Here is a 26619-nt window from a genome sequence, read left to right as displayed (position 1 = left end):
CAGGGGACGTTGAAACTATGATTTAGAATGGAGCGTGAGAGGCAGGGGGTGCTGAACATTGGCATCATGCAGGGCGCCAAGGTCTGCCACTGCCCTGACCACAATATGGACACAACTTGTCTGCTCAGCTCTGAGATAAGCAGATACTTCTTTTAGGACGAGAAGGCTTTCAGTCATCCTTGGAAGGTTCTTGGAAGGTCTCTTGTTTTATCAATAAGTCACTGACCTTTTGTAGTGTCTTCTGCTAGGGCTACTTCCACATTAGGGGAGGAATTCGATAATGTGCAATAACGCCAACAGGGCAAGCATTTCAGCTTGCCAGGCAGACAGACCACCTGCTGTCTCCCTGCACCCTGGTATACTCGCACTTAAGCCATTTTTTTGGGGGGGTGCCCCTGGAGAAGTGGGGGGTAACCGTCTTGTGCAAGCTTGAGCATCAAAGTCTACAACTTGGAGTTCCAACTGAGCTCTTTTATTGCGATACTTATAAGACATTGCTCTAGCTGTGCCACAGGGACCATTTTAAAAGTCACATACTTGAGATCATTTATGAGAAGAACCACACACCAGTCATGCAGATTGAACTTGAGGCCTTCTAAATACAATGGACATGCATTACTATTGAGCTATGACTATTGAGCTGTCCCCCTAAGGACAGAAACTAAGGAGGCAGTGCTGGCCAAATTCTTCACCATCTTCTTTTAATGAGCAGTTCCATAAAATGAGTCCCCTCAGCGAGAGATTGCGCATATCCGGTATGGCTGGGGGGATAACGTAAGACCTGACCGATGGTCAAGGCTTAATGTCACGCCTTTTGGAGCCTGGAAAGTGAACTTCTGAAGTAGGGCAGTGAAGAAAAGAAAAAGCTCAGTCCTGGCCAATTGTTCTCCAAGACAAACTCGCTTTCCTAAAAGGGGAGGAGAGAGAGAGGGGGGGGGGAGAGACTATGTTAGTAGAGAGTTTACATCAGGGTTCAGCAACCTTTTTCAGCCGTGGGCCGGTCCATTGTCCCTCAGATCATGTAGTGGGCTGGACTATATTTTTTTTTTGGGGGGGGGGAATGAACAAATTCCTATGCCCCACAAATAACCCAGAGATGCATTTTAAATAAAAGCACACATTCTACTCATGTAAAAACACACTGATTCCCGGACCGTCCATAGGCCAGATGGAGAAGGCGCTTGGGCCACATCTGGCCCACGGGCCTTAGGTTGCCTACCCCTGGTTTACATCTTTATAGCAATCTCTGTAAATCATACTTCTCAAACCAATACATGAACACACACAAAATACAGCCATTCTTTGAAATTTACAGTGTTGTTCTCCAACCAACCAATGTGTACAAAAATGCATATTAAGGGAAAGTGTAAAAAAATATATGCCTATATCAGAGAAAAGAACATACAAAAATCCATTATATTAGGGGACTTGTTTACAAAATTGTGTATATTAGACACAGTGAGATTTAAAAATGTGTCAATAAGAAAAACATGCACCAAAATGGGTTTTCTGTGGGAAACTGAATGTAAGATTGGGAAAATGAAGGAAACCAAAGTTGACAGATCCATCCATCCCTAGCCTTACAGCTTCCCTCTCACATTCCAAAAATGTGAAGAAGGCAAACAGGTTTTATTTATTTCATAAAATTTATATACCGTTTGATTGTAGAAAACATCATAATTATGATTCAGTTAATAATTCCCCGAGAAGTTGCTTACTTTCTGAGCTGCATAGTGAGAAGCAGGCTCCTATTCTCAGGGTGCAGTGAAGAAAACAACTTTGTGAGCATGGAGCGGGGAAACACTTTAACAATACAGCCTAACTCCCTGTGGGCTGCTCATGAAAGATATCAGGAAACACCCCCTCAAAAATCCACACTGTGCTAGTGTCAGCACCATTTTGTGTTACACCATACACCCCCCAAAGGGCAGCCATTTTGTGACTGGTGCCCACAGCACTTTCTTAAATGCCAGATGTGCCCACTGGCTCTAGGAGGTTGGTGACCACTGCAAATATAGTTAGCAATATACCAAGGTCTCAGTAACTAAGCTGCCATCATATAGCTATTCAACTTTTGTTACCTGCAGAGAACGGCAGGAATGCTTCCCTTCTCCGGAACTGACCATTCTCTAGAAAATGGCCAGGATTAAACATATTGGGTGTTTCCCACTCATCCTCATCAAAGAGCACTGAGGTCAGGTTGGTGATCAATACGGTTTCCTGCCAAATAAAAAGCAGAGAAGTAGATTAGAAATGGCAAGGCCCTTTCACATATATTTGAATTTATAGCAGTACTAAGCCTCTATCCCCTGACAGAAAAAGAATATGTTCTGAATGCAATATTTACTTCTCATTATTAAGTAATTCATTCAAAAATTTCCCACAAAAGCACAGTTCCAATATAGATTTTAAAAGACATTCAAAGTCTGTTGGACTACGAAGAAGAAGAAGAAGAAGAAGAAGAGTTTGGATTTGATATCCCGCCTTTCACTCCCTTTAAGGAGTCTCAAAGCGGCTAACATTCTCCTTTCCCTTCCTCCCCCACAACAAACACTCTGTGAGGTGAGTGGGGCTGAGAGACTTCAAAGAAGTATGACTGGCCCAAGGTCACCCAGCAGCTGCATGTGGAGGAGCGGAGACGCGAACCCGGTTACCCAGATTACGTGACTACCGCTCTTAACCACTACACCACACTGGCTCTTCGAAAATTCAGGGTTAGCAACACCAGATACTGGCTAATTTCTGACAGACTAGCTACCCATTCAAACTGAGACTGGTACAATTCTGTATTTAGACCACAGGTTCCCACATGGTGCCCTCCAGATGTTTGGGGATACAGCCTCATCATCCCTGCCCATCAGCCATGCTGGCAGGAACTGATGGCAGTTGGAGTCCAACAACATCTGGACGGCACAATGTTGGCTACCCCTAGTTTAAACTTTGGATTAAGGTGTGTGCAGTTTAATGGAAGAGCAAAGACAGACAAGAAGAGCAATATGTTCTTAACATTTACTTTGGGCACATGAAACCCAGCCAGTGTCGTGTCCTTAGCTGTCATCCGGGGCCCATTCAAAGGCACAATGCTGCTTATTCTTTGAACTTCATGAACAACCGCATTGGTATAGGGCATGCTGTTCCTGTCATCCATCGCTGGCTGGCGAGACTGGCCAATCACAGAATCTATTTCCTCTTGGACCCTTGCTGCAAAAAGAGAATGAACATCTGCTATAAATAGAAGAGGAACAGACATAAACTAATATCTGTAGAGGAGGCCCATCTCGTCGTTCCACCTCTGGGTGCCCTTTGCCACCAGAGTGCCAGCATTGATTCAAGACTCCTTTTTCCCCACCCAAGATCTTTAGTTGGAATGGTTCATCTTCTGCCGAAATAGAATTGTTTTGGCTGTACCATTTATTAATTATTTTCTTATCATTCCAGTTCAGTTAAGGATCACTTCCCGGCGGGCACCCCAAAGTAATTTGCAATATAATAAAAACATATGGGGGAAATTCTTGCTCTTCTGATTGCTCATTAAACAGAAGAATTGCAGTTTGCCAGATAGAAAGTTCCCTTTCCCCTTCTCCTTCTGCACTGTTCTGTGGCCTCTCCCAACCTCCTTGGACCAATCTGAAGGTGTGTGAGAGGGAAGTACAGTGGTGGGATGCTCTGTTGCACAAGTGAAGTCCTTGCACAGAGCTTCTGCTTTTATATATAAAAACATTTATAGCATATGCATATATAATTTTTTGTGGGAATTAAACTTTACAGAGTTATGTGGAAGAGAGCTTAAGCCGTTTGACCCTTTGCCTTTTCCCTCCAATAAAAACTACACAATACAGTCTTTTTAAAAGTTTGAATAACTTTTACTCAGTGTACTTGCCCTTGTTAGATTAAACATACAATTCAGGTAGGTGTTACTTATGTTAACTAATACATATTACATAGATTTGTATCTAAGAATGACCAACGGTGCTACACACAGGCTAGTTTTGAGACAGACAGCAGCACCACAGAACATAACTGCTGCCCTAGCTGTTAAGTCTGTTAATAACTGCCAAAACTGAACAAACAGAAAATAGCAACCTCAGACATATGACATCACCGAGTTCTACAGCCCTTGTGAGCAATAACCCTTTACTTAGCGTTTTGGATGCTTTCATCTCACATTTTTAATACACAACAGCTTAAAAGAACAGCAGCACATATATTGCAAAGTAACATAGCAATATGGCATTGGGAATCGATCAAAAAAAGAGAAGGGTGGTTGGTACTCAATGTCAGTCGAATTTACGGCAGGCACATTGAAGTTATATAGCCAATAAGTCAGATACTTTGATTTCAATAGAGGATTTGTTGAGTGCAACCCAAAGTAATGAAAGACAAGTAGGCAAATGTTGGTTCTACCTTGAATTTCCGGGAAAATGGCCATGTACAGCAAGGCCCAGCGCAGGGTTGTGGAAGTTGATTCTGTTCCAGCAAAAAAGAGATCCAGTGTTGAATGTAGGAGGTTGTCTTTATGAAAACTGGAAGCAGCATCCTCCTTAAAACAAAGAAAATGCACCAAAGGGTTCATCTGTCATTAAAAACACCACCCCAGTTTCAGTCCTATATATCAAGTGATAGCAATGAGATTTATGAGCTCTATTCCTGACAAGTGTCCTGCATCTAGCACAGCCAAGTCAACAGCCCTGTCAATCTGGTGAAATTCAGGCACTGGACAAGTGGTGATATACATTATTTCCTATTCACTTGTGTGTGTGTGTGTGTGTGTGTGTGTGTGTGTGTGTGTGCAAACACACAAACAAACACCTCACCAGTTTGTCTGCTTTCATACAGAGCCAATGGAAACTATATGGTAAGTTCTGATCCTTTAGATTGTGTCTCTGCTTTCTATTATTAACCATTACTACTATTAATACTACCACAAACTATACTTTTTGTTTCTTACCGTGGCCATTTGATTCAGGTACGCATCTATGAAGTCTCTGGGTTCAGATGGGTTCCGGTCGTCTTCATGTTTTTCAACGATTTCTCCCACAAAGGATTTCAGTTCTCCCCAGTTTCTTTTAACGGTCTGATGGGGCCCTGGCAAGAGCTTCATGAGAGCGGGAAATGCATTGTACAGCTGAGGAAACAAATACTAGCATCAGATTTGTGCGGGGAAAGCCCTCTCATAACAGTTGCAGATCATGCTACTATCAAAGGAGGTAGCAATCCATGCAATGGCTTCCCATGAAGATGGCTGCCTGTTTGAAAAATGCATGCACCTTGCCTGATGATATCAGGAAAATGATGCCAATGTAGCTTTCCCATTTGATGATGCTTATCTGCATGGGGTGGCCTTTCACAGATTCTAATTGGTAGGTGGAGAGTAAGGAATTAAGCCATGTATGTCACTTGGGATTGCATCACTGTGTTCATTGCAAGACGTGCTCTGGATCTTAAGTCCTGCTTATGAACACCACTCAATACCCAGTGTTATTTAGCTACATAAATATTCCAGCACAGTGTGAGAATGTTTTCAATATGGAAAATAAAACTAACTAGCCTTCTCATGATATATGCTACTTGTCCAAATTCTTTGATTTTATTCAGTCACTCATGTGATTCCCCACTTAAAGGCCTAAAATGTGTCGTAGCACATGATTTTTAGTTGTGGTGCCTGCCTTATAATACTGAAGACACCCATACGCCTTCAGTATTATGATAGACAATGTTAAATGAAAACAAGATGTCAAAGGGACTTGGTATGGGGTGAGATGCTTGAATTACAAGTTCAAGGGAGAAAAAGAAATCAGAACATAAAGAACAATGATGGCCCAAAGCGAATGAATGAACAGTCAACAAGAATGTGGGAGTGTGCCTGGAACCAGAGCGACTCTGTTGTGGTTACCCATAAGATCTCACAGAAGATGTACCTGAATCCAAATACTTCCCTGAAGATACATTATCTCATCAAAGAAGCGCAGAAACTTCTGGAAATTACTGTCATGGTAATCAAAGCGGTCCCCAAAAGTGACAGAACAAATGATATTTGAAACAGCATTATTAATCTGAAAGTGAGGGTCAAATGGCTGCCCTGGAGAGGGAGAGAAGAAGAAAATGGAGAAGGAATAAGACTGCTTATGGCTTCCATGTAACAAAAACAGAAGGTGGGGGAAGTGGGTGGGTCTGGACAGAGTATGGGGGGGGGGACAGCAGAGGTTCTTCAGATAGAGTATGTTTAGATGGCGCAGTGATGGAGTTTTATACCCTTAGTGGCACATGCTATAGGTATAAGCTATCTAGCACATTGTTCTGTGAGATGTTGTTTTGAGGTTGTGGGGGCCAGACCCCCTAAATCCCTGGATGCAGCAAGTGTTAAAACATAAGGCAGGCTACCTTCCTTATGAGGTGATTACCTGGGGGATGGGCTATTATGGGAAACAAAGGAAAGGACCTCTGTGGGAGACTGCAAGCACTCCCATTGGGAGTGTTAATATTGTGACTCCCTTGCCCCATCCTAGGCTCATGTTGTATACGTGTGTAAATAAACCATATATCATAAATGGACCTTAGTCTCTTCAAAAAAGGAAACACAAAGGTTGGGAAATCTCAGACTGCTTGGAGGTTGGGTGTGTGTGCAACAATGTTTTGCCAAGGCAGTAGGTTTGGCAACAAAGGCCTGCAAAAATGACAGAGACAGAAAATATACACAGGAACTATTGCACAAATTCCATTTGTGACTTTGTCAAAGCTATCAAAATCGGCACACTTCCCTCAAAACACACAGCATACCAATTCTGTTGCTCTCCTATACTAGTTAAGTGACTTTGGGTTTCAACTGCAGGTCTCACTGCATACATGGAGCCTGACCTTAGCAGAGGCTTCTGCGTTTTAATGGCAGCTGAACTCCTACGTGCCACAATGGACTGAGTTTTGCATTGACACCCATCTAACCATGGGGATGTCCCAGCTTATGCAGAGCTGCACTTGCACAAAGCAGCACTTGAAAGCTTCATACCATGACAAATGTATTTTTTAACCTTTCATATGAAATAGGCTTTTTTGACTTTAGTTCGCACCTTTCTCAACTTCAATAGCTTCCTTTAGGTATCGGCTCTCCTCCTGTATTCGTTCTTCTAAAGTCCTTTTACCCAAACCAAAGTTTCTGAGCGTTGATATGGCAAATCGTCTCTGTTGTTTCCAGGTAAGACCATTAGAGGTCAACACTCCTAGATGAGAAGAAATAGCAAGCAGAGCAGGGCAACCAAGATGATTAAGGGTCTAGAACAGAAGTCTTATGAGCAATGCCTGAGGTAGCTGGGCAAGTTTAGCCTGGAAAAGAGGAAACTTGAGAGGAGATATGATAACCATCTTAGGACTGTCACATGGAAGATTGAGAAAGTTTGTTCTCTCCCTCTCTGGAGAACCCAAACCAATGGCTTCAAGTTACAAAAAAGGAGATTCTGACTAGACACCAGGAAGAACTTTGTGACAGTAAGAACTGTTTGACAGTGGAATGGACTTCCCAGTAAGCAACAAAAATCCACTGAGTGTGCAGGTGGGAGGAAATGAAGAGGGAGCATGGAAAGTGTCCCCCACCATTTATTTATTTACCCTCCCCCCACATAAGGTTGCACTCCCATATGTAAAATAAGAGGAGGTTATTAGCCCACTGTACTAACTTTGCCCTGTGAAAAAAATTGGGAACTGTGATGGAAAGGCAGCGTATTTTTGAAATACACAAAACGAAGTAAACGTATAGGAACACGTAAAGCAGTCAATATATATTTTACAAATGTCCCTTCTGCACTGAAGCCCTTTAGGACACTCTGGAATTGCTTTTCTAGATTAATGGTACTTGTTTAATGTTTATATGGTCTTGATTATTTAATGATATTTCTGGTTTTTCCCCCATTTATTTTTGGCTTTTTGATTAGATAGGCAATAGGAAATGATGAGATAATGTTATTTAAACAATTGACCATAATTAAAAGTAACTCACCCAATCCCCTAGTGATTTCCTTGGTAAAAGGAAGATTTGGACGATCTATGAAGTTTTCACCCTGATGGACAAGAGCTTCTTTCACCAGACGCAATCCATTCACAATCACGATCCATGTTTTCCCAAGCTGAATGCTGAAGACATTGCCATATTTTTCTGCCAACTGGAAGGAGAGGAAGAATGCAAGACAGGATAACATATCCCTATGTGGTCTTTATTAATATTCTATATTAATTTGCCTGCTTGATGTTTATAGAATGCCCGTATGGAAGATGTAATCTTGGTTTCTCTCAAATACACCAGGGACATCAGAGATGCCAAAAGGGTTTCCTGGGCTCAGTACATCGACAGGCCCCCTCCATTCTCCTCCTGCACTCTATTGGCAAGAGCTGCTGCTTCTGCACATATATTAACTTAGGCCAGCCTACAACACAGGAATGTTGCAAAGATAAGAGCAGGAGGGTAGGCTAACGTACAACAAAACACACAAACAAAAGCACACACACACATTTTTCCAGTCTTGATAAGGGTGAGGGGATCCTTATAGTAAAGCATCGTCTATAGGAATTTTTATTTGCTTGCCAGTTGTGGCTTTGTGGGACGTGGAAGATCAGGGAGCACTGCATATCATCATGTTCTTCTCAGTATGAAGTTATTTTTTTTCAAAGGAGTTAAATAATTTAAAACATTTCATTCTATAAAAGCAACACACTAGGGGAAAGAAGGAAATGGCATAGACACAAAAAAATGCTTTGTGTACACAAGTGTTCCTCTCCACTCATCCAGCTTGAGGCTTGCAGCAACAAGAAGCTTCTACTTTTTTATTATAAGTTTCTTTAGAAATGTCTAATTTACTTTAAGAGAGAGAGAGAGCTTTGGGTCCCTGTTGGCATGGAGCCTTGTACATATGTACCCTATGTACCCCTCTGTCAGCAGTTGTAAGGGATAGCCAATATTGTGTCCTCAGTGCCATGGTGTGAGGGGGACAGGAAAAAGTAAGAAAAAATGATGGGACTTCCCAGCTTCCTGCTGTCCTCTTCCTGCCTCCTTAGATTCAGAAAGTGTCTTTTTAAAAAGAAACGTCCTATTGCACTAACTGACCCCAAGCAAGCAAGCAAGCAAGCAGAAAGTTGTGTTTGATGTGTCACCTCTATTAGGTATATGTTGTTGTTTAGTCGTTTCCAACTCTTCATGACTCCATGGACCAGAGCACGCCAGGCACTCCTGTCCTCCACAGGTATATAGTCTAAGCAAACCTGCGAAACTGTTTGGCATCCTGTTTAAGAGGGGAGCATGAGAAAAGCAAACTTACCTCTGGACCGGAGCTGGACAGAGCTAGCTGGTCATTAACATACCCAAGCAATACGTGGCTCATAGCAAATATGTGACTTTTTTCTGACCAGAGTTAGAGCGAAAAGGAAGAAGTGGTGGAAATAACCTGCTAACAAAATAGAATCATGCAAACAACCATCCTACCTTTTATGGCAGGTGTGGACACAGGTTTGTTACCAATGACTGTTAGGCAAAATAGATCCCCCAGATTCAGAGGCCATACACATCTGGATACCAGATGCTGGGAACAAACCATAGGAGATGCATTTGCCTTCATGCCCCAGCTGTGGGCTGCTCAGAGACCTCTGGCTGGCTACTCTTGGAATCAGGATGCTAGACTAGGGCATCTACTGTAAGCCTCATCTTCCAGTGAGGTTTCTACGCTCCTTTCCACTGCAACGTCACCTGTTTTCTCATCATCTGGTTCATTCCTTCATTCTTACCTTCTGTGCTGCCAAATGTGGGTCCTTTGCACCAAAATGTGGTATATTACCCAGCAAGGGAAGAGGCCTGGGCCCTGGGGGGAAATCCCTTGGACGAATCCTTTTCTTGTAATCAGCAAGAAGTAGAAATGTTGCCAGAAACACCAGAACGATTTGCAGGGACAAGGCCTCCCAGAGGACAGAGAGCAACTGGAGCAGCATCTTGGAACCTTTCAAGCCTTCCTTTGTCAGAGCAGACTGTTTTCTGTTGGGAGAACAGAAATCTGATCCCAGGAGAGCAGTTATACCTCTCCTCTTGGTTAATGTTTCTGTAAGAAACCAGGGCAAAGTTTGCAACCCATATATTGCTTTACATCACACCAACCAGGAGGCTGAAGGAGATGGCTTATTGAGTAACTCTTCTTAGGGGGAAGGGGGAGAGTAGTTTTCTGAATATTTCCTTCTTGTTTTCACTTTCAACACACACACACACACACACACACACACCCTTTTCACATGTACTAAATGTAGCTTAAAATACCATAAGCAACAATAGTCTGTCATTTCTTGGAAAAAGGTGTAACAGCATCTTTAAGTTGGAACCACTACTTAAAACAGGTTTGTGACACATATTAAAGACTCTAAACCAATAAGTTTCTCCAGTTCTTTCTAAGGGTCTGGGGAGGTTGTCTCAACGGATCACCTCATCTCATATAGGATAGGACTCATCTTGCCTCTGGCTGCTCAGACCCAACAGGTTAAATTTCACTTGTTTTGAAGAGTAAAGATTAGTATCTTAGCTGACATTTGTAGAAGAATTATCTGCAAGTGCAAATCAATGCTAGCTCTTTGATATATTCAGACCAGAACAGGTTCAGCAACTCCCAATTCTAAAGTCAGTTTCCTACAAACACAACCCCCGCCTACAATCCAAAATCTGATGTGGGGTGGTGTGGGATGGCTGGAGATATTTTATTTCTTTATTTTATATTTACTTTTAAATTATTACGATTATATTCCACCTATGGTGGCATTGATGGTTCTCCTCTTCCTCATTTTATCATCACCCAGTGCGCTTCATGGCTGAGTGAGGAGTTGAATCCTTGTTGCCCAGGTCCTAGTCCACTTCATATCCTTCCATCTTACTCCACCTTCTGGAAAAGAAGATGCAGAAGTGAACAAGCTGATGGTAAAGAGAGAGAGAAGCTCTCGACTCTCAAGCTGGCCCTGAGCAGATGTAGATTTAGTGGAGAGTGGCAGGGATGCTGCAACTGTGATTTAGAATGGAGTGAGATAAGTGGGGGGGGGGCGAGCATTTTTGGCATTGCACGGGCTGCTCTTGAAATTTGAGACCCCAAAGTCCACCACTGTCTTGACCACAACATGGACACAACTCAGGTCCTTTTTAGGAAAAGAAGGCTTTAAGTCACCCTTGAAAGTGTAGCAGGAACCCCCCCACCCCAATCATTCAGTTTGTACAAACTTCACACACACTCACACACTACATACGCCACACTTCTGTTATAAATTCATAGAAAAATCAACCATACATCGGATTTGCACTGTTCCACTTTTATTTTACTCCATGAAGGAAAGACTACAAAATGGGAAAGGTTTGATACAGGGCACCATAATCCCTTCATCATCCCAGCACATCCACAGGAGCCCTGCCCAGTTGCTATGCCAACCCTTATGGTCCTAGACAGAAGACAATCAAGATCACAAAGAACTTCCATATGGGAGTGGATTCAGCATGGACTGGAACAAAGGACAATGATCAGATCTTCCCTCAGGGGGCAGGAAACTGTGACTACCTTTTGTCTTCAGAAAATGACTCATGGGGAGGAGGAGGAGGGAACCAGCCAGGTGCCAGGACACTCAGGTTACCACCACAACTCCTCCCTCAACCCCTCCTTTCTGTAATGTATGCATGATGTTTCTGGGGGTGGGCTTGACCTAGAGGAGGGGAATTTCAAAAGTTTTTATAAGGTCTTGCACACCATTTTTCTGTGTCTTTCCTCTCTCCTGCAAGTGAGGGGAACACCCTGTTGCAACAGTTCAATAAAGGCAAAGCCTACAGGCTGCTGATTTGCTCCAATTTACTCTGGTTGGTGTCTTTACTTTTTGTCCAAGGGAGCCCTCAGATTTTTCCGGTAACAAAAGGAAGGTCTCTAGTTCTACAAATTAGTCACTGAACTTTCAGAGTGTCTTCTCGCTGCTTCCCTCTAGGGCTACTTCTACATTAGGGGAGGAATTCAACAATGTGCAAAAGCTCCAGCAGGGCAAGTATTTCAGATTGCCAGACAAATAGATTCCCACCCCCTCACCCTCATAGTCTCACCTGAGCCAAGTTTTTAGGGGGGTTCCCCTGGAGGAGAGTGGGGGGGAGCCCTCTTGTGCAAGCAGAATCCCACCCCATATATCTTAGATGTACTCCTACAAGGGTTTCCTCACAACTCTCCATGCCCTTAACAGGATTCTATGACAGTATAAAACTGTATGATACTGCTGTATATGTATATAGTGCAAATACTGCCTATTGTCACAGACTCAGTTTGGGGTAGAATTGGAATGGAAACTTTAAACAACAGTCTTGCTGTATATTGCCAGGGTTGATCAGGCCTGAGACACACCGCATGGGATCTTTTCTTTGCCAAAGGGGAATGCAAGGAGAACAACCAGGGTAATCAACCAGCCCAAAAATGAAAGTTCAAGGCTTTATTACCAAATCAAGTATTACACAATTTAGAACTTTTTATCACTAGTGAAGAGAAGTCCTGAGAGAAGGGAATAGAAATTGGAATGAAGAAATTATCCTACAAAGGCAGACTACCATTTAAAAGATGGGTTATAAATAAACACACCCCAAGGATCCAGGCTAGCAATCCTTTTAAAATCACTCCATTCACCTATTTCATAAACACTGATGTCTGTAATAAACATTAACTTGCTAGATTGCCAAGAACACAGATTGGCCCTTGCTAGATTGGGCCAAGTACACAGTGCTTCTGAACTGGTGTTGCCAACTTACTAAAACTTTTTAGTAAGCCTTTTTCATTAAATTAACTGTTTGAACCAAATTAAAATTTGCCATGACCTGTAGACCAACTACAGTTTGAATATCGAAGTCTACAATTTACCAGACATCTGAACCTTTCTCAATAGTAAGTTATTGATCTGGCATTTGAATGTTGAAGTGGTTCAGGTACAAGGCTTTGCTGGTTTATAAGACATTGCCCTAGCTGTGCCCCCCAGGACAATTTTAAAAGTCACATACTTGAGATCATTTATGAGAAGAACCACACACCAGTCATGCAGATTGAACTTGAGGCCTTCTAAATACAATGGACACGCATTACTATTGAGCATTGACTACTGAGCTGTCCCCCTAAGGGCAGAAACTTAGGAGGCAGTGCTGGCCAAATTCTTCACCATCTTCTTTTAATGAGCAGTGCCATAAAATGAGTCCCCTCAGCGAGAGATTGCGCATATCCGGTATGGCTGGGGGGATAACGTAAGACCTGACCGATGGTCAAGGCTTAATGTCACGCCTTTTGGAGCCTGGAAAGTGAACTTCTGAAGTAGGGCAGTGAAGAAAAGAAAAAGCTCAGTCCTCGCCAACTGCTCTCCAAGACAAGCTCGCTTTCCTAAAAGGGAGGGAGAGACGGAGGGGGGGGGGGGAGAGAGAGAGAGAGAGAGAGAGAGAGAGAGAGAGACTATGTTAGTAGAGTTTACAGCTTCATAGCAATCTTCCTAAATATGAATACAGACATGCATATACACACACACAAAACAGCCATTTTTTTGATATTTACAGTGCAGTCTCCAACCAACCCATGTGTACAAAAAGACTTATAAAGGGAAAGCGCCAAAAAATTTCATATATTAGAGAAAAGAACATACAAAGATTCATTATATTAGAGGAATTGTTTTACAAAATTGTGTAAATTAGTCACAGCGAGCTTTAAAAATATGTCAATAAGAAAAACATGCACTTAAATGGGTTTTCTTTTCTATTGCAGATTGCTGCTGAAATGTGGAGAATTTAATTTAAGATTGGAAAAATGAAGGAAACCAAAGTTGGCAGGGCTGTCCATCCCTAACCTTACAGCTTCCCTCTCACATTTCAAAGATGTGGAGATTTATTTATTTTATTTATTTCATAAAATGTATATACTGCTTGATTATAGAAAACATCATAAAAACCAACTATCATTCAGTTAATATCCAGTTAACTGGCTTAACCCAAAACTCTGCATTCACCTTGACCCCCCAAAAAGATCTTACAAATGTTTCAGGAAATTGCATCAATCTTTAAGAACTCAGGATGGAAATACGTGTTTTTGCTTTTTGGAGAAAGGGCCACATTAGACTAACTGAAAACATTCAGCTTAGAACAGGCAATAAAAAATAAGTCAGTCAGTCAGTCAGTCAATCAGTCAGTCAATCAATCAATCAATCAATCAATCAATCAAGTTGTTGGAGGGACCAAGCAGTGGGAAGGGCCAGACCACAATGTAGACATAATGTCACACACACAACACAACACAACACAACACAACACAACACAACACAGTGAGGGTAACATGAGGTACTGGGAGAGGAGACGAAGAGTAAGGTTAAGGGGTGTGGGAGAAAAAGAGCAACGCTAGGAGCTGGAAGGAGGGAAGGACAGCAAGCTGAAAGGATGAGGAGGGTACAGCAAAAGCAATCCATCCACAGGGAAACAGATCCCTTTCCCCCACAAGTGGCTTACTTTCTGAGCTGCATGGTGAGAAGCAGGGTACTTTTCTCATGATGCAGAGAAGAAAACAACTGTGTGAACATGAAGAGGGAAGCTTGCATACACAATGTTTCTCATATTCCCTGAGGGGAAACCCTGTAAACCAGGAGTCAGCAACCTAAGGCCCATGGGCTGGAAGTGGCCCACAGAGGTCGCTTGACCAGCCCATGAGCCGGCCCCGAACTGAGGTGCCCTCTCATGCACTGCGCTAAACTGGTGCAGCACTGTGCAGGGACTCGCTTCTGCAGCACCGTGCACAGATGCCAAAAATCGCACCTGCGCAGATAAACATGCCAAAAATCGCAGGTGTGCGCACTCATGCACACATGCGATCCAGCCCACGGAGGTATCTCTGCAGGATCGCTCCGGCCCAGGCAAGATAAACCTTGCTGACCGCTGCTGTAAACAATACACCCTAGCCCTCAAGGACTGCCTGAGCCACCTATGGCACTCATTAAAGATCTCAGTAAACACCCCCTCAAAAATCCACACTTGGCTTGGGTGGGAGTGGGGAGCCATGTCAAAACTATTTTTGTGTTACACCACAGCCCCAAAGCGCAGCCATTTTGTGATTGGTGCCCATAGCACTTTCTTAAGTGCCAAATGTACTCACTGGTCCAAAAAAGTTGGTGACCCTTATATGCACAATACAGTTAGTAATATACCCAGCTCTCAGTAAGTAAGTCGCTGTCATATAGGCCCTGTTGCAACTCTGGTGAGCAGCTCCTCAACTTTTGTTACCTGCAGAGAATGGCAGGAATGCTTCCCTTTTCCAGAACTGACCATTCTCTAGGAAATGGCCAGGATTAAACTCATTGGGTGTTTCCCACTCATCCTTGTCAAACAGCACAGAGGTCAAATTGGTGAGCAATATGGTTCCCTGGCAAAGGAGAAGCAGAGAAGAAAGTAGATAAAAATGACAAGGCGCTTTCAAGTATTCTCTTTGAAATTACAGCAGTACTAAACCTACGGTATATCTCCTGACAGAGAAAGGAAATGTTCTGAATGCAATATTTACTTTTCATTATTAAGTAATTCATCCAAAGAAGTCCCACAAAAGCACAGTTCCAATATAGATTTTAAAAGACATTCAAAGCCTGCTGAACTACTAAAATTCAAGGTTAGCAACACCAGATACTGGCTAATTTCTGACAGACTAGCTACCCATTCAAACTGAGACTGGTACAACTCTGTATTTAGACCAGAGGTTACCAACATGGTGGCCTCCAGATGTTTGGGGATACAGCCTCATCATCCCTGCCTGCTGGTCATGCTGGCAGGAACTGATGGCAGTTGGAGACCAACAACATCTAGATGGCACCATGTTGGCCTAATAAAAATAAAATAAAATAAAATAAAATAAATAATTTATTACTTATAGCCTGCCCATCTGGCTGGGTCTCCCTAGCCAATTTGGGCAGCTCCCAGCAGAATATTAAAAACACGATAAAACATCAAACATTAAAAGCTTGTGCTCTTTAGTGGAAGAGCAAAAACAAACAAGAAGAGCTTTATTTTCTTAACATTTACTTTGGGCACATGAAACCCAGCCAGTGTTGTGTCCTTAGTTGTTATCCGGGGCACATTCAAAGGCACAATGCTGCTCATCCTTTGAACTTCATGAACAACCGCATTGGTATAGGGCATGCTGTCCTTGTCACCTATCGCTGGCTGGCGAGACTGGCCAATCACAGAATCTATTTCCGCTTGGACTCTGGCTGCAAATGAAGAAGATTAGCTTCAATACAAGAAGAACAGACAAAAACTGAGAGCTGAAGATTTCTAGTTGGAACGGTCCATCTACTGCCTAAATAGAATTGTTTTTACTGCACCGTTTATTGCAGCTTGCCAGATAGACAGTCCCCTCCCCTCTCTTCCCCTTCCACACTGTTCTGTGACCTCTCACAATCTCCTTGAACCAATTTCAGGGTGCGTGAGAGAGAAGTACAGGGAGAGGAGAGGAGGGAAGCCTTTTTGCACAAGTGAAAGTCCATGCTCACAGCTTCTGCTGACAGGACTCCTTCAGCGAATCCTGCCCAAATAAAATAAAATAAAATAAAAATAATAGAAGATTTATTTAAATGCTGCCCATCTGACTGGGTTGCCCTAGCCACTCTGGGCAGCTTCCAGCAAATTATAAAACCACAGCAAAACATCACACATTAAAAACAGTTAAAGTGTATAAAGCAGTAACATATACAAAAATAGTTACATATTATTAATTATATATGCATATAACAGTTAAAAGAACATCAGCTCATACATATAATCAATTCAGATCAAATGCAAAACAGCTAGCAACTGAGTTAACAATCTCCATTTAGAAGTCATGTTGAAAGAGGTACATTTTATGGTCAACTACTTGCTAAACGAAGTGTTGTGAATGAAAGACACCTATGATATTAACTGGCTTCAGTGTGGCATAAATCACATTATGATTCAGGAAGCAAAGCTTGAGGACATTTTGGTAAGGGATGCTATGGTTCGCATTTGAATTTCTTGCATTTGAACATCAAGTACTAGCACACATTTACAGTAAGTATACTAAGCTGTTTGTGCCAGCAGATGCCAGCACAATGGGATTCCCCCCCCCTCTCCTCCCACTTCCCCTAATCTTTAGTAGTTCAGGAAGCACACACACACACACCCCAGAGCACCACACAGTGGGAGGAGACAGTAATGGTGTTATGTACTGAAGTTCTCACCCTGGCCACCAGGAGTATCGTGTACAGTGGTACCTCAGGTTAAGTACTTAATTCGTTCCGGAGGTCCATACTTAACCTGAAACTGTTCTTAACCTGAAGCACCACTTTAGCTAATGGGGCCTCCCGCTGCCGCCGCGCCGCTGGAGCACAATTTCTGTTCTCATCCTGAAGCAAAGTTTTCAACCTGAGGTACTATTTCTGGGCTAGCAGAGTCTGTAACCTTAACCTGAAGCGTATGTAACCTGAAGCGTATGTAACCCGAGGTACCACTGTATATAGTTTTCACTCAGGTCCATGTCAGTTACTTTAGGCAGGAAACCATGGGTTGTTGTTGCTACAATGTTGACAGCTGGCTGCCTGTAAAAGCAGGCCGGCTGAGCTGTTTGCTGCTCAGTTCTGTTCCAGCTTACAAATAAAGAGCTGCTTTGGAGAAATTGCTGTGTCGTCTGCTATGTCTACCCATTATTCAACACTGGCGATGAGGAAATGGGATCATAATTTGAAGTTGAATTCCACCCTATGTATCTCCTTTCTGTATTTGCTTGAGTTGATTCAACAAAATTAATTAATCAGTTTACATAATAACATATTAATACGACTAGATCTATTGCATTTTTTAATCACCCCAGAAAATATCCTGAGGCAGACCACAGAACATCATTCATACAACCTAGCTCCCATTCTAATTTTGAATCCCTAAGAGAACAAAAACATTTCTACATTTTGCTATGAAATTACCTTATTGTAGTTACTATTGAACCTATAGCTTAGACTAGAGGCAAGGATTCATGGAATCATAGAATTGTAGAATTGGAAGGGACTCCAGGGTCATGTATTCCAACCCCTACAATACAAGAATCACAGCTAAAGAATCCTTGGTAGATGGTCATCCAAGAATGTCCACCACCTTCTGAGGTGGTCCATTCCACTGTCTGAAAGCTCCTCCTAATATTTGAATCCAGGCCTTACCCTCTGCAGTAACAGAAAACAAACTTGCTCCATCTTCCGCATAACAGTCCTTCAGAGATTAGAAGATGGCTATCATATGTCCTCCCATACCCAACTCCCTCAACCGTTCCTCAGATGGCTTGGTTCCAGACACTTGATCATCTGTGTCACCCTCCTCTACACACATTCCAGCATATCAATAGCCTTCTCAAACTTTGGTGCCCAGAACTGAAATCAGTAGTCCAGTTGGGGTCTGACCAAGGCAGAACACAGTGGTTCTATTACTTCACTTGATCTTATACTGCTGTTGATGCAACCTAGAATTGCATTAGGGTTTCTTTTTCTTTTTATTTTGCTGCTACTGCATCACACTGTTGATTCATGCTAAGACCCCCAGATCCTTTTCACATGTTCTGCTGTCAAGCCAGATATCTCCCATCCTATATCTGTGTATCTGGCATAGTAACATACCAACATGGCATTGGGAGCTCATCCAAAAAAGGGAACGGTAGAATTCAGCTTTTGTTTCCTGGGGGTACTCAATGGTACAAACCACCAGCAACTTTTTAACGGATATGTTAAAAGTGTGGCACTTATTGTAACAACTTCATGGTGCGTACTGGCACCTTTTTTTTTCTAGAAACAAAGCACTGGTGCTATTCAATGTTAGTCATACTCATGGAAAACAAATTGAACTTAATAGCCTATAGGTTACATTGCTTAATTGCAGTAGATTTACTCCAAACCCAAAGTAATCAAAGACAAGTAAGCAAATGATGGCTCTACCTTGAATTTCTGGGAAAATGGCCATGTAAAGCAAGGCCCAGCGCAGGGTTGTAGAAGATGTTTCTGTTCCAGTAAGAAAGAGATCCAGTGTTGATTGTAGGAGGTTGTCTTTATGAAAACTGGAAGCAGCATCCTCCTTAAAACAAAGAAAATGCACCAAAGGGTTCATCTGTCATTAAAAACACCATCCCAGTTTCAGTCCTATATATTAAGTGATGACAATGAGATTCATGAGCTATATTCCAGACAAGTGTCCTGGATCTAGCACTGCCAAGTCAACAGCCCTGTGAATCTGGTGGATTTCAGGCACTGGACAAGTGGTGATGGGTCACCCCTGGATATACATTATTTCATATTCATGTATATGCACTTGTACACACATGCACCCTCACCTCTTTGGCTGCTTTCATACAGAGCCAATGGAAAATACAGGGTAAGTTCTGGTCCTTTAGATTTTGTCTCTGCTTTCTATTACTGCTACTACACAAACTATACTTTTTGTTTCTTACCGTTGCCATTTGATTTAGATAGGCATCTATGAAGTCTCTGGGTTCAGATGGGTTCCGGTCTTCTTCATGTTTTTCAACGATTTCTCCCACAAAGGATTTCAGTTCTCCCCAGTTTCTTTTAACGGTCTGATGGGGCCCTGGCAAGTGCTTCATGAGAGTGGGAAATGCATTGTACAGCTGAGGAAACAAATACTAACATCAGATTTGTGCGGGGAAAGCCCTCTCATAACAGTTGCAGATCATGCTACTATCAAAGGAGGTAGCAATCCATGCAATGGCTTCCCATGAAGATGGCTACCTGTTTGAAAAATGCATTCCCCTTGACTGATGATCTCAGGAAAATGGTGCCAATGTAGTTTTCTCATTTGGTGATGCCTATCTGCATGGGGGCCTTTCACAGATTCTAATTGGTAAGAGGGGAGTGTGGAATTAAGCCGTGTATGCCCTTTGGGATTGCATCACTGTGTTCATTGCAAGACATGCTCTGGATCTTAAATCCAGTTTATAAACAGGCCCTACCTTTGGTATTTTAATAGATGATGTGAAGACAAGACAAGATGTCAAGGGAATATGGGATGGTGTGCGATGCACAAAGGGAAAAAAGAAATAAGAAGATAAAGAAACATGAGGGCCAAAAGCAAATCAATGAACAGTCAACAAAAATGTGGGAGTGTGCCTGGGACCAGAAGACCTACCTGAGTCCACATACTTCCCTGAAGATACATTATCTCATCAAGGAAGAGCAATAACTTCTGGAAATTACTGTCATGGTAATCAAAGCGGTCCCCAAAAGTGACAGAACAAATGATATTTGAAACAGCATTATTAATCTGAAGTTTAGGGTCAAATGGCTGCCCTGGAGAGAGAGAGAGAGAAATGGAGAAGGAATAAGACTGTTTATGGCTTCCATGTAACAAAAACAGAAGGTGGTGGAAATTGGTGTGTCTGGACAGAGTATGGGGGGCACAGCAGATGTTCTTCAGCTAGAGGATGTCTAGATGGCACAGTGGAAGAATTTTATACTTAGGGAACATGCTAAGGAAAACTGCACAGCTATAGGTATAAGCTTTCTAGCACATTGTTCTGTGAGATTTTATATCTATGTTGTTTTGAGGTTATGGGTGCTAGCCCCCTTGAATCCCTGGAGGCAGCAAGCGTTAAAACATAAGGCAGGCTAGCTGCCGCATGAAGTGATCACTTGGGGGAAAGGCCCCTCCGTCAATCTGCAGTGAGAGAGTCTAGGGTAGACTTTGCAGGGATGTGACCTAGAAGTAAAAGAGCAAGCTGGAGAGTTTCAGAGCACAGTGTTTGATTTCTGTTTGAATCCAAGGCTTGTGGCTATGGGAGAAATAAGACCCACAATGGATATACCCCTGGGCTGAGTTTTACATTGATGCCCATCTAAAGCAGAGTTGCATTTGCACAAAGCAGCACTTGAAAGCTTCATACCATGACCAATGTATTTTTTAACCTTTCATAGGAAATAGGCTTTTTTTGACTGTTTTGCACCTTTCTCAGCTTCAATAGCTTCCCTTAAGTATTGGCTCTCTTCCTGTATTCGTTCTTCTAAAGTCCTTTTACCCAAACCAAAGTTTCTGAGCATTGATATGGCAAATTTTCTCTGTTGTTTCCAGGTGAGACCATTAGAGGAGACCACTCCTAGATGGGAAGAAATAACAAGTGCATATCGCAAGTAAGAACATTTAACATTTAATTATAACATGGGCTATTTCCTTTAGGTTATTCTGCTTGCCTGTTTGTATTGCTTTGGAAAGACTGAAGCAGGCTGGTTGTTTTTATTTGATTGCCGTTAGTTCTGCTGCTGCTGCTGCTGTTTGATTATTGTCTGTGGCTTGGTTGGTTTTTGTTTTTTACTGCTTGGGTTGCGTTTTTCAATACAGTTGGCCCACCACTTATGTGGGAGTTTGGTTCTGGGGGTCTGTGTGCAAAGGCAAAGTCTAGGAATCCCAAGAGCCAACACCACCCCACAAAGTGGGGGGCTACCTACTGGGCTGTAGGAAGGAGCCCCAAGGGCTTCCTTGGGCCCCCCTGATACCTCCCCCAAGCTTGGTAAGCAAGGAAAGCCCACTGGGTGTGTAGGTGGAGGAAAAAAGAATAAATGGTAAGTGGAAATGGCAAATTTACTTATTTATTCTACCCCACCCCGCATAATGTTGCTGGCTCCCTGTACTAACTTTATGCTGTCCTTTGAAAGTTATTGGGAACTCTGATAGAAAGGCAGCATATGTTTAGAAATACACAAAATGGAGTAAATGCATAGGAACAAGTAAAGCAGTCAATATATTTTTTTACAAATGTCCCTTCTACACTGAAGCCCTTTAGGCCACTCTGGCGTTCCTTTTCTGGATTAATGGTACCTGTTTATATGGCCTTGATTATTTAATGATAATTCTGTTTTTCTCTCTATTTATTTTTGCCTTTTTGATTAGATAGGAGCTTTCACCAGGAAAGGATGAGATTATACCAAATGATGATACAGAAGTGTATTTCTGAGCTAGAAATAAATAAATAAATAAATTTAAACAATTGGCCGTAATTTAAAGTAACTCACCCAATGACCTACTGATTTCCTTGGAAAGAGGATCAACTGGACGGTCTATGAAGTTTTCACCCTGATGGACAAGAGCTTCCTTCACCAGATGCAATCCATTCACAATCACGATCCATATTTTCCCAACCTGAATGCTGAAGACATTGCCATATTTTTCTGCCAGCTGGAAGGAGAGGAAGAATGCAAGAGAGGATAAAATATCTCTATATAATCTATATTGATATTCTATATTAATTTACCTGTATGATGTTTATAGAATGCCAATACTGTATGGAACAAGGAGACTTGGTTGCAATCAAATACGTACATCGGGGCAGCAGAGATGTCAAAAGTGTTTCCTGGGCCCAGTTCACTGTGCATGGACAGACTCCTTCCATTCTTTGCCTGCAATCTATTGACAAGAGCTGCTGCTTCTGCACATATGTTAATTTAGCCTAGTCTACCACACAGAGATCATAGAACCAAAGAAATGTAGAGTTGGAGGTGACCCTGAGGATCATCTATTCCAACCCTCTGCAATGCTGGTATATGCAGCTGTTCCATATGGGGATCAAATCTGCAACCTTTGCTTTCTCAGGATCATGCTCTAATGTTGCTCTAAAGTACATGGGACATAGAGAATTGAGTGGGGCACCACAAAATTCCTCCCCTCTTTTTGCAAGGGAGTCAATTCTGAGCAAAACCTTTTCAAGCCAGTCAGTTGTGTTTTATTCTATAAAGGCAGAACACTAAGGGAGTGGAGGAAATAATGTAAACACAAGAAAAATGCTTTACGTACTCAAGTCTCCTCCATCTATCCATCCAGCAGCAGCAACAAGAAGCTTCAACTGTTTTGTTTATAACTTCCTTTAGAAATGTCTGATTTATTTCAAAAAGACAGCTTGGGGTCCCTGCTGGCTTGGAGTCCTGTACATGTGTACCCCCTGTAGCCCTCTAGAGTTACTACCTTTGTTCTCGCAAAATACAGGAGAGGATGAGGGAGGAATTGAGGGTTGCTGTTTTTTCACCTAGTACTGAAATGACTTCAAAGCAACTCATTACAATCTATTGCAGCCGAACACTATGGCCCCTCTGGAATTTGTCACATGAACACACACACATACACACAAATTTGTAAATCTGTCTGTGCTTTCCTTCCCAGATCTTAAATACATGACTTTTCACATATATGCAGTACTGCACAGCAACAGATGCAGGCCTGGGCAATAAACAAACAAACATGAGGTGATGAGCTTTGTTCCACATGTTAAATTTCTGAAAGAGAGGGAATATTAGGTGGTGGGGCGAAGGACAAGCCTTGTGGGGAGCTACCTCTCCCCCACCCTCCTCTTTCAAATATCATGCAGATAACTATGTTCAGAACTGGTGTTTCTGGGCTACACTGACAGAAAACTACTTGTTCCTAGAGCCTTGGAACCTGTTGCTCTCTAGGAGATAGGGCTCAGTGATCCTAGGCTGGGAACTGGAAGCAGCTACGTGAAAGCCTTGCTCCTCCTCAGGGGTGGAATGAAGAGAGGGAGCAAGGAGAAGAAAGGAAAGGGAAGAAGCGAAAGACGTTTTTCTCCAGCCCAGCTGGCAATGCCTTCCCCGTAGAAGTGTGGGTGAGCATTTGGAGAGGATCCCTAACATGGCAGGGAGAGGGAGTGCAGCAAAGACAGGACACATTGTGTCCAGTATTGAGGACGTCACATTTTACATTGAAATACAGGATGATCTTGCATTACACAGGACAGGTAGCAACGCTATACCCCTCTGTCAGCAACTTCAAGGGATAGCCAATGTATTTTGGACCACAACTCTCATGAAACCCAGTGAAGATGGGCAGCGGTAGGGGATGATGGAGGTTGCAATCCACAAATTCTGGCAAGCGCATTAGCGGCCCTGGAAATACATGGTCTGAAGATAAAGCAACAGGACAAGAAAGCTTAAGGATGCTATTATTCCAATTTCAAGGCATCACTCGTGGTTTTTGCTAATCTATCAAAACAGTGCACGAGACAAAAACAGAACAGAACACAAACCCAAGCTCCCGTAACATTAAAACCGTCTATACAAATTCAAAAATAAAGCAACAATTTCACCACATAATTACTGGCTTACAATCTAAACAAAATTATTTTGTAGGAATCTAAATACATGTTGGGTTGCTGTTGGATTTCAGTTGGTAACTGATTCTCAAGAGCTGGAGTTGCAACACTAAAACCCCACTTTCTAATACAGGACAAAGACACCTCTGTGAATTCACTGCTAACATTAACCATAGCAAGCTTCTTAATATTTGCTTTCCTTAGAAGTATCTGTCCATTTTGTCCTCCTTAATTATGTTCCTTAATTTAGACCTGAAGTTTGGGATTGAGTTTGTGAGCAAGGTAAGAGACACCCTGACCCATAGCCCACCTGAACTCACACACTGCACCTGAGAAGCTGCTTGGCATTGTATGATCTACTTGAGCCTAAGGGTCAAATACAAGGAAAACAAACTGACCTCTGAACCAAGGAACTGGACAGAGCTCATTACCTTACTCATGCAAATACGTGGCTCATAGCTCTGGACTTTTTTTTTCCCTGCCCAGAGCTAGAGGTAAAAGGCAGAAGTGGTGGAAATAACCTGCTAACAAAATAGAATCATGCAAACAACCATCCTACCTTTTATGGCAGGTGTGGACACAGGTTTGTTACCAATGACTGTTAGGCAAAATAGATCCCCCAGATTCAGAGGCCATACACATCTGGATGGAACAAACCACAGGAGATGCATTTGCCTTCATGCCCCAGCTGTGGGCTGCTCAGAGACCTCTGGCTGGCTGCTCTTGGAATCAGGATGTAGACTAGGGCATCTAAACCTCATTTTCCACTGAGGTTTCTACGCTCCTTTCCACTGCAATGTTACCTGTTTTCTCATCATCTGGTTCATTCCTTCATTCTTACCTTCCGTGCTGCCAAATGTGGGTCCTTTGCACCAAAATGTGGTATATTACCCAGCAAGGGAAGAGGCCTGGGCCCTGGGGGGAAATCCCTTGGACGAATCCTTTTCTTGTAATCAGCAAGAAGCAGAAATATTGCCAGAAACACCAGAACGATTTGCAGGGACAAGGCCTCCCAGAGGACAGAGAGCAACTGGAGCAGCATCTTGGAACCTTTCAAGCCTTCCTTTGTCGGAGCAGACTGTTTTCTGTTGGGAGAACAGAAATCTGATCCCAGGAGAGCAGTCACACCTCTCCTCTAGGCTAGGGCTCCTCTGAGAAACAGGAGTATGCAATCTGTACATTGTTGTACATCACACCCACAAAGAGATAGAAGCGAGATGGCCTAATGAGTAACTCTTTTTAGACAGGAGAGGAAAGGTAGCTTTCTGAATCAGAATATTTCCTTCTTGTTTTCACTTTTATTAAAAAAGAATATATTCTATTACTTTTTCCACAGGAAATAAACTTTACTTAAAATACCATAAGCAACAACAATAGCAGTTTGTCATTTCTTGGGAAAAAGCATAATAGCGCCTTAAAGTTGGAACCACTATTTAAAACACGTTTATGATGCATATTAAAGTCTCTAACCAATACAGTTACTCTAGGCGTTTCTGTGGGTCTGGGTTGGTTCATAGAATCTTAGAGAATCATAGAATCTTAGAGTTGGAAGGGACCCAAGGGTTATCTAGTGAAACTCCCGATCAATTGCCTCGTCTCATACAGGAGAAGAGTGGATCCCAGGTGTTACAAAAAAAGAAGAAGAAAAGATTCTGAGGGTCTGGGGAGTGTGTCTTGATTGATCATCTCATCTCATAAAGGATAGGTGTTACCCCCCCCCCCAAAAAAAAAGATGGACTCATCTTGCCTCTGGCTGCTCAGACCCAACAGGTTAAATTTCACTTGTTTTGAAGAGTCAAGATTAGTATCTTAGCTGACATTTGTAGAAGAATTATCTGCAAGTGCAAATCGATACAAGCACTTTGATATTTCAGATCAGAACAAGTTCAGCAACTCTGTCCTCTTGCTAAAGAGTCAGAGGAATCATCTTGCTTGTCTTCTGTTCATTACTGCATAGATTAGAAACGGTCTTAGGCTGGATTATCATTTGAGGAAGATTGTAACCAGCAGAACCATATGAGGACTGCCTAGTAGCCTACTCCATTTTCTAGAGTGGTAATAGTCCATTACATAGGGAAAAGAAGCATATTGGGTCCTAATCAGGTAGGCGACAGCGATATCTGGTACAGATTTTGCCTTGGCCACAAAGAGATGAAATCAGGGATGGGGAACCAGTGACTCTCCAGATGTTTTTGGACTCCAGCTCTAAGTAGTGCCAACCAGCACATCCCATAATCTGGGATGGAGAGAGAGGGGTGCTGTTTACTGTCCCTTGCAGTAAGCAGCAGCACCTCTGCTCTTGGGAGGTCAGGGTAGTGCTACCCCATTATGCCAAGCCATTAGCTTTCAGCTTTCGTTCCCCGTGTCAAATAGAAGAATCTTAATACTCATCACCATCAGCTGGAGAGGGGGTGGAATTCCAACTACAGCTGTACCTTGGAAGTCCAACAGAATCCGTTCCGGAAGTCCGTTCAACTTCCAAAACATT

The 26619-nt window shown here is 42.5% G+C and overlaps 2 protein-coding genes across 3 annotated transcripts; both read right to left on the bottom strand.

Annotated features, from left to right (window-relative positions):
- Nucleotides 1-450: 450 nt before the first annotated feature.
- LOC114598921 (cytochrome P450 2J4-like) lies at nucleotides 451-10079 on the bottom strand. Of its 2 annotated transcripts, none has more exons than XM_028733304.2 (9): nucleotides 9763-10079; nucleotides 7988-8150; nucleotides 7065-7214; nucleotides 5919-6079; nucleotides 4949-5125; nucleotides 4405-4540; nucleotides 3014-3201; nucleotides 2082-2220; nucleotides 451-907 (listed from the first exon to the last, which is right to left on the bottom strand). In XM_028733304.2, exons 1-9 carry the CDS (start codon nucleotides 9961-9963, stop codon nucleotides 732-734), a joined length of 1491 nt encoding a protein of 496 aa, XP_028589137.2. In that variant the 5' UTR covers nucleotides 9964-10079; the 3' UTR covers nucleotides 451-731. The 2 variants fall into 2 exon arrangements, with proteins under 2 accessions (XP_028589137.2, XP_077784810.1); XM_077928684.1 differs by lacking the exon at nucleotides 9763-10079 and adding an exon at nucleotides 9300-9626.
- Nucleotides 10080-11297: 1218 nt separating this feature from the next.
- Nucleotides 11298-25667, bottom strand: LOC114598923 (cytochrome P450 2J4-like). Its single transcript, XM_028733306.2, has 9 exons — nucleotides 24973-25667; nucleotides 22045-22207; nucleotides 20982-21131; nucleotides 20168-20328; nucleotides 19473-19649; nucleotides 18964-19099; nucleotides 16055-16242; nucleotides 15266-15404; nucleotides 11298-13388 (listed from the first exon to the last, which is right to left on the bottom strand). The coding sequence occupies exons 1-9, from the start codon at nucleotides 25171-25173 to the stop codon at nucleotides 13213-13215; spliced, it is 1491 nt and encodes a 496-aa protein (XP_028589139.2). The 5' UTR covers nucleotides 25174-25667; the 3' UTR covers nucleotides 11298-13212.
- Nucleotides 25668-26619: the final 952 nt, after the last annotated feature.

The sequence above is a fragment of the Podarcis muralis genome, chromosome 5 (genome assembly GCF_964188315.1).
Source record: "Podarcis muralis chromosome 5, rPodMur119.hap1.1, whole genome shotgun sequence".
In the NCBI taxonomy this organism is placed as follows: domain Eukaryota; kingdom Metazoa; phylum Chordata; class Lepidosauria; order Squamata; family Lacertidae; genus Podarcis; species Podarcis muralis.
The sequence above is the reverse complement of the archived record's forward strand: the minus strand, read 5'-3'. Positions and strand labels throughout refer to the sequence as shown.

What these genes read in the sequence shown, in the direction of transcription:
- LOC114598923 (XM_028733306.2), bottom strand. Translation starts at nt 25,173, where the DNA reads ATGCTGCTCCAGTTGCTCTCTGTCCTCTGGGAGGCCTTGTCCCTGCAA. An exon ending in CATTTTCCCAGAAATTCAAG is followed by an intron (nt 16,243 to 18,963) that starts GTAGAGCCATCA and finishes CTTCATTTGCAG; the next exon opens with CCAGAGTCCAAGCGGAAATA. An exon ending in ATTCCTGCCATTCTCTGCAG is followed by an intron (nt 13,389 to 15,265) that starts GTAACAAAAGTT and finishes CCTCCCTTTTAG; the next exon opens with GAAAGCGAGCTTGTCTTGGA.
- LOC114598921 (XM_028733304.2), bottom strand. Translation starts at nt 9,963, where the DNA reads ATGCTGCTCCAGTTGCTCTCTGTCCTCTGGGAGGCCTTGTCCCTGCAA. An exon ending in CTGGGTTTCATGTGCCCAAA is followed by an intron (nt 2,221 to 3,013) that starts GTAAATGTTAAG and finishes TTTATTTGGCAG; the next exon opens with GAAACCGTATTGATCACCAA. An exon ending in ATTCCTGCCGTTCTCTGCAG is followed by an intron (nt 908 to 2,081) that starts GTAACAAAAGTT and finishes CTCCCCTTTTAG; the next exon opens with GAAAGCGAGTTTGTCTTGGA.